The sequence below is a fragment of the Rissa tridactyla genome, chromosome 1, assembly GCF_028500815.1.
Source record: "Rissa tridactyla isolate bRisTri1 chromosome 1, bRisTri1.patW.cur.20221130, whole genome shotgun sequence".
NCBI classification, from domain to species: Eukaryota; Metazoa; Chordata; class Aves; order Charadriiformes; family Laridae; genus Rissa; species Rissa tridactyla.
This window is the reverse complement of record NC_071466.1, coordinates 78364535-78378094: the sequence shown is the minus strand read 5'-3', so window position 1 is coordinate 78378094 and position 13560 is coordinate 78364535. Positions and strand designations below refer to the sequence as shown.

General features: G+C 45.0%; 1 protein-coding gene and 1 long non-coding RNA gene across 2 annotated transcripts in view; both read right to left on the bottom strand.

Annotated features, from left to right (window-relative positions):
- Positions 1–12581, bottom strand: part of CD99 (CD99 molecule (Xg blood group)) — a 32479-nt gene extending 19898 nt beyond the window's left edge. The window contains exon 1 of the mRNA XM_054214831.1: positions 12234–12581. Coding sequence (XP_054070806.1) covers positions 12234–12294 — 61 coding nt within the window. The 5' untranslated portion in view covers positions 12295–12581. The remainder of the gene's footprint in view (positions 1–12233) is intronic.
- On the bottom strand, positions 660–6433 carry LOC128915043 (uncharacterized). Its single transcript, XR_008468498.1, has 2 exons — positions 6253–6433; positions 660–2423 (listed from the first exon to the last, which is right to left on the bottom strand). It is a non-coding gene; the product is annotated as an uncharacterized LOC128915043 (long non-coding RNA).
- Positions 12582–13560: the final 979 nt, after the last annotated feature.

Sequence of the window (13560 nt, the reverse complement as noted above, 5' to 3'; positions counted from 1 at the left end):
ACCCTCTCGGCATTGGCTGGCATCATAGGTAACTATAGCAAGGCTGACTCCAGGTATGCCTGGATCAATAGACAAGCATCAAGAATGCTGCAGAAATATAGTTGCTTTGCAAAGTTCTACTGATACGATTAGTATCAGTAGTGTGGGTGTTAGTGATTAGTCAAACCACATTGTACTTGAACATTTGAAGGGTACAAGAACCCTGTGTAAAACCACATTTGGGGTGCCCCAATTTGGCTGGGACACGTCATTCACATGAATAAGTATTTACCCGTCCATATTTTGGTCCTAGCCTCTTGCTAGGAGAGATTTAGCAATAGCCTCATCAGTTCTTGGCAAGAACCTCTCTACAGTTTACCAACACCTGTGAAATCTCTTGCTCTGTGGCGTGTACTTCAAAACAGTGGGCATATCACTAGCAGTCAAAACTGTACTTTGAAAACTGTGGAGCGATATACACACTGACGGCACTAAGATGGACACCGGAGGAGATGGTGGGGCTGGGAAGGCCCCTTGAACACTCAGTCTTCTCATGTTCATGAGCAGATTCATGAATGTTACGCCTCACTGGTATAACCACCCAAATCGCAGACAGCACCAAAAATTAAACATTAAATACCCTGGAAAGACTACAATGGCGGTTAATCAAAAGATTAGTCTCAAATTTAAGAAACCCATTTTATTCAAGCAGGTTGCAAACTCTTTAGTATTGAATAATTGAATAAAATCATTGGTTCGCCTGAAAGTAACTACAACTGGTGTCACGCGACCTAATGCTATTTTATGACCGGAAGTTTATCTATTCTTCTATTCAGATAGTAATATTCTCCTCTCTTTGCGCTGAAAACCACTACATGCATCTGTACAGCTCGGCACCCTGCCCGGCCTCATGCGGAGAAAGGGAAAAGTGTTTTCAGGGCAATTCTGTGATCTTTTGAGCAAGGACATCAAGAACGGCGCGCTTTTTCTGCTCATTCCAATTCAGTAAAATGCTTTACACGGTGATAAAGTGTGTAAGATGATGTCTAGTGGAAGGTGCCCCTGCCCAAGGCAGGGGGGTTGGAACTAGATGATCTTTAAGGTCCCTTCCAACCTAAACCATTCTATGATTCCATGATAGATCGTAGGCTTCCCTCCCCACCAAAGGCTCAGGAAACACCAGAATTTTGGTTTGCCTGCATCCTTATTTGCTCACACTCCGCACCTCTGGTAGTTTCTTGGATTGGGGCAGGGAGGGACGGAAGGAAGAGCAGTCGCAGAGAGGGCTCGGAAGAAAAGGGAAGACCGGCAGCGAGGCTCAGCTGCAGAAAGGTTATGGAGGTCTGTACTAGATGAAAGATGGTAAAATTCTAGCACAAGGAAAAAGGAAGTATTAAGAAACCAAGATTTGTGATCTGGCAGACAGTGAAGTAAAAGCTCCAAAAGTTCAACAGTTAGGCTGGTAAGTAATCCTCACTCCGATCGAGGAAAAATAATTTAAATTATAACTTATGATGAACAAGTAAATGGAACTTGGCCTTCCTTTTAGAAATTCCTCTTTAAAATAAAATTTAGTTGAAATATACACTTGCAGTGTGCACAGAACTAAGCCAAGAATACTCTCATTTTTACAGCAGTACACCAAAATGGTGGCTCATGGTAACCAGGACTGCTTTATGTCTGCTGGTACTTGTAAGCTGACAATTTCATTTCACGGCCTGCCTCTTAACTGCCTCACCTGAAGTCTCACCAGGTCAAAACAATTTGTATACTAATAGCAAAAGTCAAACAAAATCTGTAATCTAGTCAGAAACATTAACTGAACAGAAAAATTGACTTTGCTTTTCTAGACTTTTTTTCATCATGGCTTGTTCAGCTATGGCTAAAAAGATTTTTCAGTCTTTTCTATCTGCATACTTAAAAATAGCTTAAAAAACTACAGTTTTTGCTAAAAGAAAGAAGAGGAAGACTTTGGGGGTTACAATGAGGGTTTCCTGTGAAGAAGGTGGGGCTAGAGGAAACCAGACCCAGTACAGTGGTTTGCAATGATTCAACTCATATTTTAATCCATTGCTCTGAGACTGAAACAGTTCTGGCACAAACTCATTTTATAACCAAACCTATTTTTCTGCTCGAACTTCAGATGCTGACGTATTTAAGTAGCACCAATGACACTTTTCTTCCTGCAAGTATTTACTATTAAGGGATTGAGACACAGTTTCATTAAGTGACAATTGAGAGAGCCAGGATTTCACAGCTTGTGCTCCACTGCACCAAGCCAGCATCAGTTTGGAAACGTGCAGATGTTCAGCAGCTTGGAAACATTCAGCCACGGGATGCGTGATGTGACAGCAGCTTGCTTCTCTGCACGATGGAGAACACGCAGGAGAAGGCTCGTTTTTTCTATTTCAACTAACTCTGTATCACACATGCAAAACTACTACCTAAAAAAAAGAAAAAAAATGTATCTGAAGGACAGCCATGCACACAGAGATACTACACGCACCCAAGTCAATGTGACTAGTGTTAGGTGCCCAAAGCAGACAGATAAAAAAATAAATAGATCAGTTAGAATCCAACTAAGTGGCAGCCACAGGTATATGACAAGTCAGAAATGTGGCATAGGTTTTGTCAGATGAGGGTTTATTTTTTGTTTCTCATTTTAAAAAAAGGTGGTTTGTGTTGGTTTTTTTACTTCCCATCCTTCATTATTGATACTTGGGGAAGAAGACAAATCTTCCCTTTTATACCAAGGCTGCACTCTTAGTAGTTTCCACATGTTCATGTACTCAGCACAACATCTGGAATGCATTCACAATGAAACCGTAAGCATTTCCACTTCTATTCTGCTATATTTAGACAAAAACTTTTATCAAAAATTCTCCATGTCCACCCTAAGAAATAGGATCACCATCTCCACTCTGGTTCCGTATCACCTTCTAACACAAATTGGATGTTATATTCCAGTGTTATCACTTGCAGGCAGCCACTACACACGCCAGACTTTAGTCTGCAGTATACATTTACTCATTTTGTAGAACACCACAGGAAAACAATAGGAGTGGATGGAAAAATTGTCCTCAGGTAAGAACTGCAAGCTGAAGGGAGCCATGCCTGGGTATAGGATTGGCAATGGAGACAGTGACAAAGATGCAATGGCAACACCCAAGGGAAAGGAGTAGAAGCAGAAGTGATCAGGGAAGAGGAGGAAGGAGACCGGGTCGGAGATGTCTGGATGCAGAGAAGCTGTCAGCTCACTACAGGCCCAAGCTTCAGAATCACAGCTCTTGCCTGAAGTTTTGGGGGGAAAAGGTCCACGTCTCTGCTAAGTCAGCACAGTAAAGAGCTGGCTTTTACTGAAGGCCAAAACAGCAAAAAGAAAAGCTGGAAATTTTTGTCAGAAGGGGAAGGACATCATAAATCATATTGCAAACTTGCCGGCTGAGACAAGCAAGGACAGCTCTGATCTGAGAGGTGATGTCTGTATAATCATTTGCAAGACTTGGGGAGGGAGAGGGCAGGGAATAGTTAAACTAACTACTGAATTTGTGATTCAATCACAGGATGCCTGACATCCAGGATGTACTGAGAAACACAGAGGCAGGCAGAAACTTCTGGTGTCAAATAGGGAGAATACAGACAGGCATGGATAGCTGGAGGTGGGGGAAGAAACAATAGATTAAAAGATAATGACAGAAATATAGGAAAAGATAGCCTTAAGCAAAAGCTTTCCACATAGGCTTCCCCAAACCCCTCCCCCAAACTTTATCCTGAAACGTCTTGTTTCTAAATTTAACAAGGACTTGTGTGACTCCAGAGCTGTCTGTTTTGTCCAACAATAGCATCAGCTCTAATAAAAACTGTGCCCTACCCAAAACATTTGCCTCATGTATTCTTAATTCATCACATCATGCTACTACTACTATCATCACTATCTCCTTCCCTGTTCACGCAGGTTCAATATTTTCCTCCAAATCACTGGGAGCAAACAAGTGGTGTAAAATACAAGTCTAAACACTGTAACTCAATTTTTTCCGGATAGAAAAGGTTTTGAGTGTAATATTTTTGTGGCAGTAATAACCAATATTGTGAAGTATAACCAGACTTGCAGAATTGGCCGTCCTGGAAATATCAGAGTTTAACAAATTTTTCACTTTATTTTAACTCCAGAATATTGGACTTCTTCACAAACCTAAAAGATGCAAGCAACATTTTCTGTGAGTAAGCAAAAAGGCATATAGAGACAGTTTTAGACTTAAAATCTGATTTTTACCAATGAATTAGATGGGTGTTTAATCAAAAAGAACTTCTATTTCATGAAAAGATTAACTTGTACACCGAGTCATAACATTTACCTGACAGAAGAACAACTGCTATTCTAAAAACAAAGTTTGATTTTACGTAGATTAAAACTCTTTGGCTCGACGCGCAATGAGCTTTGTGGATACTTTACACACATCAAGAAATGAATACTATTTTTTGTGAAAAATTTTGAAGAAACAAGAGATCCAACAGGAGTTTTACAGGACTCAAGCTACGAGGAAAGTAGAGTGGAATTAACATCTGCAGTTAATTAACAGTTGCCTCAGTTAAGAGGTTCTCCTTTTACAAGTACAGCTAAAGATGCCATTTCTTAGATAGCAATGATGTTGTGTGACGAGACCTGACTTAAAATGTAAATGTTTTCTTTTAAAATTATCTTTTCTCTAAAACTTGTTAGAAGGATTACTGCACTTGACTTGTTAATTATGTATTTTAAAGGAACTGTTCTATATTTAGAAAAACTGTTGTAAACAGGCCTTATGCCATGAAGAACTAAGCTCTTGGACTGTCACAGGAATTTGCCTCATAACCTCTTGGAATTCTTTGTAGAAAATTTTCTGGATGCTATTCTTCTGGGCTCCCCAGTCACATCAAATGCAGAGACTAAAACAGTTTAAAAAGAAGTTGTGATGCAGTAATTTTTATTTTCAACAGGTGAAAAATGTGTTTTCCTGCAGCAAGCAGGGAAATCTTTCCCAGACTATTTGCAAGCATATAGAAAAAGGAAGACTTTTTTTTTTTTTTAAGTGGACAAGCAAACTAAAACTAGTTTTTATGATACCAAGCAACCTCCCAAACACTAGCTTTTGCCATATTGGTCCGAAGTCTGCAGAAAAGCTGACTCTGTGCTGTTGCTGCCACTATGTGCTTTTGCAAGATGGCACACAGATCTCCTGCGGCAGCTGATAAGATACAGACAGACAGGCAAAGAGCAAGACACGCAAGCTGGGACACTGTTTCTCTGTATTGGGAATAACTTGCCGGGTCCAGGAAGCAGGGGCTGATAACATGATTGGGACCCCTGTTGACCAAGGACTGACCTACTATGTACCATGCTGGAGGGAGCATGCCGTAGGATTAACAGCAAGGCCAGGGATAATACCAAGACTCCATCAGTATGGAAAATCTTGGGGAAAAATGCCTGGAAAGAATGGGAATTCTGCATGCCCCTGTCACAGATGTTGGGACTTATAGATGCTCCTGAACAGAAATAGAGAGGGTATGACCAAATCGAACAGAAGGCCCCCCAGACATGCAGCATTGCCGGCTGAGAAGCTGTGAACACAGGGCAGAGTCAGAGCTCGGTTCAACCGTTGCCTTCTCCTGCTCCAGCCTCCAGACCACATACTGTTCTGACAACCCATCTGAATTCACTGAACTGGGGGGGAACCTGCTGCTGGCCTGGCAGCAGATGCAGGTAACCAAATGTATTAGGCTGTCTGGGTTTTAAAAATTTAAAAAGTAATTAGTAACCGACTCCCTGGAAAAACAAGGGGAGAGGGACTCTCAAACACATTAACCTTACAACAGTCCTGTTCGGCCTGTCCAGAAGCACACTGGAGAATAGCAGTTAACAACAGACGTCAGAGCTTTGAATGACATAGCTGATGCATTAGCCGCTGTAGTTCCAGGTGTGCTACAGCTCTTGCACGAGCCAGAAGCCAAGAAATATACCTAGTATGTTACAACGGATGTTGCAAATGCTTTCTTTTTAATCCCTCTGGCAGAAAAGGCAAGACACCAATTGCCTTCACCTGGAATGGTGTGCAACACGTCTGGAACTGGCTGTTGCAAGGGGTGGAAACACAGCCCCACCATCTGCCGTGGCACCATCCACAATACTTTAAAGCAACATAACTCTAGAGAATTTTTCCACTGCATTGATGATGTATGGATTAGAGGAAAAACTCTCGAAACAGTACTAAGTAATGGCCAACAGTTAACCTTTACCTTTCACCAACGTGAACGGATTAGTCCGTGGCCAGCAAATCAACGATACAAGGAAGACTGAACTCCTCTGGCTATAAAATGCCCCAGCATACAATGAGTTATATGCTGAAAATAACCAATGGAGTTTGTTTACTGATGGATCCTGTAAAATCACAGCAGGAAACAGGGCTTCAAGCAGCTGCCACCTGCAAAGGGATGAGAGGCTGCCATCAGTTTGCAGAAGTAATGGCCTTTGGAGTCACCTTGGAACATGCTCAGGAGCATCAGTGGCCCTGAATATACACACTCACAGACTCCTCCTGAGCGATCACTAATGCGGTCCAGAAATGTCTCACAGATTGGAACTGTGATAACCAGCAGCAGTGAGGAAAACCACTTTCAGCAGCAGAAGAATGGAAAGTTAAGACAACAGCTACTCAGAGCAGTATCTATTTGAACACATGGTGGTAATGCTCATACCTGAAATTCAAAGGAAATTTGAGAAACACAATAATGAGGCCGACCAATTAGCTCAACTTGCCAGCATAAATTTAGGGTGTGAACACAAAGGAAAGCTATTTTTAGCCAGATAGGTCCACGAAACTGCTGCTCACGTACTGGGACTGAGAACACAACTTAAGACTTGTCTTAGGAAGCCAAGGTGTAGGCAACTAGGCAGCGTGAGATCTGTGGAATAATAGGACACACATGGAAAGTATGAATGATGAACCAGTACGTGTGATGGGAGAAAGGGAAATTTGAATAAGCCTGGCAAGTACATTGGCACCCTTCTCTTCAGCAACACCAGCAGGTGCTGTGCCCTCACAGCGGCAAAGCTAGAAATGGGTTGCTAGAAGCTTTTCTACTTAGAAAGAAAATGCAGGCAGCATCTTAGATGGAACAAACAAACGTATTCGTTGGCATGACAGAATGCAGCCTTGGCTAGACACAGGTAGCAGTAGCCATTTCAAAACCACAGCTGTCCAAGAATGAGGGGAAGATTGTGGAGCAGAGCGGGCGTATCATATTCCCTCTAATCCTCAGGCATCTGGAAAGGCAGAATGGTACAATGGCTTACTTGAAACTGCACTCTGGGGAAAGGGAATCTCACCTCTGTGAAGCTGGGGTGGGGGGAGGGAGCTAGTTAACATAAAAGTAAGAACCTGTCATAGCAGCCCTGCAGAAAACCATACACCCCAAGTTCAGCTGGGTGACAAAGTACCAGCCAAACCTGGGGACACCAGAATTGAGACGCAAGTTCACATCTACCCTCCTGCAGCAACGGAAATCCCTACGGAAGGAGCCCTTATCACTTGAGGACCAGAAATCACCTAGTAGGTGGCCACCGGAAAAGTGATAATAAAATCAAATACGTGCTGTTACGTATGATAAATAATCTCATTTTACTTCATAAACTATGACCCGTGTTTTGGAGACACAAGACATACATCTTTGCAAACAAGATGTATGTCCAAACAGTTCCTAGGTACATGTTGCTCAAGAATGTATGGGGCATGAACTGGGCAGGGTTTCAGCAGCAGAGGGCTGCAGGGTGCCTTGTCTTGGAAGGTGCCATGAACTGCCCTGTGCCACTTACAGTCATTTCATGTTGGCATTGACACCAATGGCGTGCACCAAACCTTCAACTGGTCAGAGGAGCACAGCGTATTCCTGCTTGAACACATGTAAGAAAAAGCATCAGCCAGCAGGGACAGGAGACACGTGAGGAGACGGTCTGAGAGACTCGCAGAGGGAGAGACTGCAGAATGGGCATGTGGCTGGAGATGTGGTCCGGGCAGGAGAAGTTCCACGCCAAGAGGGCACATCCCTGAGGGACTGCAGCTATGACCCATCCACACCAGGGCAAGGACATCCCTGGGGACTACAGCTGTGGGCCACTCACACCAGGGCCACCCACACCAGGGCAGAGACAGCCCTGAGGGATCATAAGTGACCCTCACTGGCATAGGCACAGTGAGAAGCAAAGAAGATCAGAGGAAAATAAGCAGGAAGCAAGAAGGAGCAGCAGAAAGAAACGATTAGGCATATGACTTTCCTGTTCTGCCCATCACCTCATGAAAGGAGCAGTGGATGGGCTGAGCGTAACCTGTAGTGAAAACCAGGTAAATTGAGATGGATTGGGTTGGGGATGTTTGGCTTAAGTTGAACGTAGGGAAGGGAGAGGACCTTAGAGGTTTGATTTTCTTTCTCTTAATTCCCCGGACAATTATTAGAAGTTTGTGTTAACTGACAGTAAGCTAATTTAAGTTACCCAACTTGAGACTGTTTTGCTCATAATATTCTCTCAAAACACTTTACTAGACTCCAAACAGTAGGTTCCTGCGCCAGAGCACGGAAAAGCAGTTTGTTTATAAGAAAGGGGCTTGCCCCTGGCAAGATGATCTTAACTGATGAAGATTACTATCATTACTGTATTTCACTAACACAGCTGTCACCTGATGAAATACAAGTTGACTGCAGTGAGAGGTTCAAGACAGCAAGAGTTAAAGCAGAGTCCTTTCTCAAGTGCAGGCGACCCCAGCACCAGAGTAACATCAGGAAAATATTGAAATTGGTGTTGGCTGGATGGCAGTAGGCTGAGTCACGCTTAACTCTTGCCAAGTTAAATCACTGTAACTACGGAAAGCTAAAGGATTATTGCAGTGATGTCATTTTGATGTAGAAGTGCAGTGGCCATTTTATATAAATAAAAACACATAAAAAAAACCCTTTACGCATTTCAAACTAGAGGAAACAGAAAGATGGAGAAACATGTGCTGCACTTTTCAAGTTCATGCTGCCATGTATGCATGCTAGCACTGCTACTAAAATTGTTCAACTGTAAGAAAGTTGTCCGGTGGTTGTTTTTGTTGGTTTTGTTTTTTTTTTTTACATCGGATTTAAAAGGCAAACAACTCCAGAGCCAACAAAGCAGAGATCAGTCTCCAGTAGTCCCCGCCCCACCTTCCTGCCCCTGCTGAAAGCTCCATCTACTGCAGTACAGACAGACACATTTCGCTTTCATCCAACTAGTCTTTTTTCTCAACGCTGACTTGCCTCAACAAGAAGTCAGGGGCACAAGTGTTTTCTTCCCTTTGCTCATACCCCTGTAATTACAGCAGTCGTATGAATAAGGGATCTCCACTTGTAATTCGCCTTGGGCTACCGATCTTACAACATAGATAACCTCAGCTTCCAGTGTTCACTACCACAACTGTTTAAATCAACAAGCTCTACTCATTTCTTGCAAAGGATACTTAAAGCATGTATTTCTGAGTCCAAACTCAAGATCCTCAGTAAGAAGACAGCTTTTTATGCCTCGATCTTTCTACAGTAGATAAGGGAAACTTTTGAGCCTCGTGTCTGCGTGCAGCAGTTTTCTGCCGCTCGTCTTGTATGGATTTTTTGTTTAATTCTCCTGCTGCTGCGCTCTTGGTAGAAATTATACAGAAGATCTGCTGCCTAATACTTTTTTGTTGTTGTTGTATTTTGAGAACCAGATGCCTAAAATTAAGACGCTGGGCTAACCTGGTGGTTTTGCAGATGTAAGATGGCTGAGCCGGCCTCGCATCTTGCGGCCAGCCAAGGCAAGAAGCCTCCTGCCCTCTCCTTCCCTGCACCCACCCCAGTTCCACTCCCCGATGCTCGGCACCGCCACTCCCTCGCGCTGGCTCTGACACCCATCAAACACTCCGTAGAGCAAACTCAATGCACCAGATTAGTCATTTGCTGACTTATCAAGCTGAATCATCTCAGTACAGGCCACGATGGGCACTGGATCAAACACGAGAGGAGAGAAATGGAAAGATCCCACTCCTTAGCAGGGGCAAGCTGTCAGACTGCCTACAGAAACCGATGATACAAAAACTCACATTAGACCTTCCTCTGGATCCAGCCCAAATGATACCTAAATTACAGCTCTGCGGGACTTGCAGAGCTCATACTTGGCAAATGAGACAGCATTCGAATGCCAGTTTTAAGGTTAAATCTGAAAGCTCTTTTTGCAAGCAAGCTCAAATAACAAAGTTCACCCTTGCTTAATAATACATTCAAAGCCTCATGATATGCTGAATATTGTTTTAACAATAACAGCTTTCACATGCCTAAAATGGATGATCCCGTAAGAAGTTCTCAGTCCCAAGGCATAGACTCATCCACTTGAATTGTCAAAGCAAGCAGTCCCAGTGAAACCAGTCACCTCCAAACCATCACACAACAGCTGAATTGCTTATAAGGTAAGATCCTTAACTTTCTGTAGCAGTTCCACAAATTCAGACTAGAGACGGCTCACCAACAGTGAAATTAAATTTTTCAAAAGTACGGAATTCAGGTTTTGCCTTTATTTTAACTTAAGATTGCACCACCACAAATTTGAAATTCCCCTGGGCAGCCCCACCCTCCCCAGACTGACATTCTCAACAGTTCTCTAATGCTTATGCATTTTGTTTAAGGAAAAAGTGTCCAAACTAATTATAACCTATCTACTCAGTGCTTATTATCTGCATTACCCAGTACTCAGACAAATTAACCAGCTTTTTAAAAGCAATCTGTTAAAAATGTGGCATCATTTTCCTCTGAATTCGAAACAAATCCCCTGAAGGCAGTTTTTGTGCACTTTCCCTACGGTAAAGCAGAAACCAAACAGACTCTCTTCACCTCCAGACTTCTTGGCAGCAAGTTTAGAAAGACTATTTCTGAGTAACTCCAAATACTTAAGAGCAATACACCGAAGATCTTCCTGTCCATTACTGTGAAGGACTGCTTCCAGAGGTAGAGAAGCAAGTTTTCCACACAAGTAGTAAGATATCTCAATGTTAGCAGCCTGAATCATCTATCAGTTTTAAAAGCGGTTACTGTAAAATTGTGCTATTTTTCCAAGAGCTCAGCTTTGCTAACCTAGCAGTCAAGACGACAGTAAGCCCACTGCAGAATAACCGAATTCAAACCAGCTCAAAGCCAAACTGCTTATCTGGCATCCTGCATGCAGGATTTACAGCTTCCAGTCAAAGCTAGGACGGGTTTTTTTCCTCCTCTCTGACAGTGAGGAGACATATTTAAGTTTTTAAGTGTAACTTTTGCAAAGTACCTGAAAGAAAATATCTAGGCATAGCACCAAGTATGCTTATTAACATGTGGAGGGGGAAAAAAAAAAAAAGTTTCTTAGAAATAAGTCATACAAATGGGCAATGACAGTTTGCACTGCATATTCCAGTTTAGGATTCTTCCTCCTGGAAAAAAACACAACTTGGTATAGGCGACTTTGCTACTTTCCTACCCTGCCCAAACTTTTCCTTATACCAAGGCGCTATTACACACGCACAGCTTTGATCAGGGTTCAAGAAAATCATGCTTGACACACACTGAAGCCGTGAGATGCTTCTCAGAAAATGCACTGGCGTGTTTTACACTGCAGTTTTGCCACGATAATTTAAAAAAAAAAAAAAAAAAAGAAAAAAAGAAAAAGGCTATCGTGTGACGGCAGACTTTCTGATGAGTGACTGTGTTTGCCCTGGAACTGCCGTAACTCCGCTTTCTTTCCTAAAATGGAAGCCGAGCTGCGGCAGAGCTCCCCGCCGCCCCGAACCCCCTCCCGGCTTCCCTCAGGGACCCCCTGCGCCCCCGAGCCCTTCCGACCGGGGCCCCACCGGGGCCACCGAAAACAAGACGTGGGCGTGGGCGGAAAACTCAGGAATACTTTTCCAGTTAGTTAAAAAGAAAAAAAAAAAAAAAAACACCCACAAAACAACCCAGAAAAGGGCCGGAGGGGAGAGAGCGCCGTCCCGCTGCCGGCGACGGGACCCGCCCGGCTCCCTCACGGCCTCCACTCGCCCCCGCAGCGGCTCCGCTGACCTCCCCCCGGCTTGCGGAGACGCAGCCCTCGGCCCCCGCCCTGGGCACGGAGGGCTGGGGGATCCGTCCCTCCCCAAGCCCGGCGGGGCAGCGGGGTTCCGCGGCAGGATCGCTCCCCGCCGCCTGCCTCGCCTCTCCTCTCCTCACCTCACCTCTGACAGGGACCAGGACGGCGAGCAGCACCACCGAGGGAAGGAGTCTCCAACACCGCATGGCTGCCCGCTCGCTCACTCGCTGACAGCCGCTCTTCGGCAACCCGCTGCCGCCTGGCCGGACGCTGGCACCGCCCGCAACACGCCCAAGCCGCCGCGCTGTCAGGTCGCCCCGCGACGAAGGGGTGGGTTCTCCTCCCGAGGCGCTCCGCTCGGGGACGGCCCCCGGCCTGACAGGGCGGCGGGGAAAAGAAGGCGGGGGACACGGAGCCCGCCCGGCCGCCGGAAGGGGATAATGGGGCGGCGAGGCCGTCGCCGCTCGCCTGAGGGCGTGGCCGTTGGGTGGAGGCCGTTACCCGCCATTGCCGAGCCTCTGGGCAGGGCGGGCGGTGACGGAGCCCTCGTTCACCGGCGGGCCGGAGGCGTCGGGCTGAGACCGGGGTGCCGGCGTTTGCCGTGTGGGCAAGGAGCGGGGTGGTGGTGCAGAGCCCCGGCCGCTGCTGTGCAACCTGCCTGCCAAGGGGGAGGAAGGAACTCCGAGAGGAGCCCCCATTTTCTGGGCGCCATAAGCTCCAGGGCTTTAACACTGCTTTTAATAGCAGAGACACAGGCTCTTGCACCGGTGACCTCTTTTCACCTGGGCGCTCTCTTCTCCTCGGGGAAGATTCCCCAATGCAGAACATGCCAGGACACCTAATAATCTTGCCCATAACAAGTTCATTTTTTCTCTGGTCAGACTGAAAATCGATAAAACAGCGCCAAGTCTTGTATTTGCAAGCCATGCCCACACCAGGCCCATCGCTGATGGGTACAAACGTAACCTCTGTAGGGCACTGAGTTTTCTTCACTGATTTTGCTGCTGTGGGAAGACGGGTGTTAAAAATCCTGTGTTCTTGTAAGTTCTCTTCTAACAGCCATTTCGTCTCCGTTTGAGGTCCGGTCAGTCCCTTGGGCGCTGCCGTAGCAGCCTGAAGCGCTGGTCGTAGGTTGTAGGCCTAAACTTTCCTCAGAGAGGTCTATGCCTCTTCTTTAGCATTGGTAGGACCTTGCCAGCATGGAAAAGTGGAAAGCCACAGAGTCAGTGAATCGCCATCACCAGTTCATAAATTGATGGTAATAGTTTTTTCCTCCTTGACAGTGCCTAGTCAAATAATTTTGAGATTTAATCTGAGGCAATAAAGGGTTTAACTGCAGTACTAAACTTAAACACGCTTAATCTTAAAATTATTCTGCTCTTTAAATTAAGGATAAGCTTTATCTTTTAAAATATCTGAGTTTTGCAGGAGTAGTACTGGAGAGTCCATTGAGGACTGTAGGCAGGAGGGCT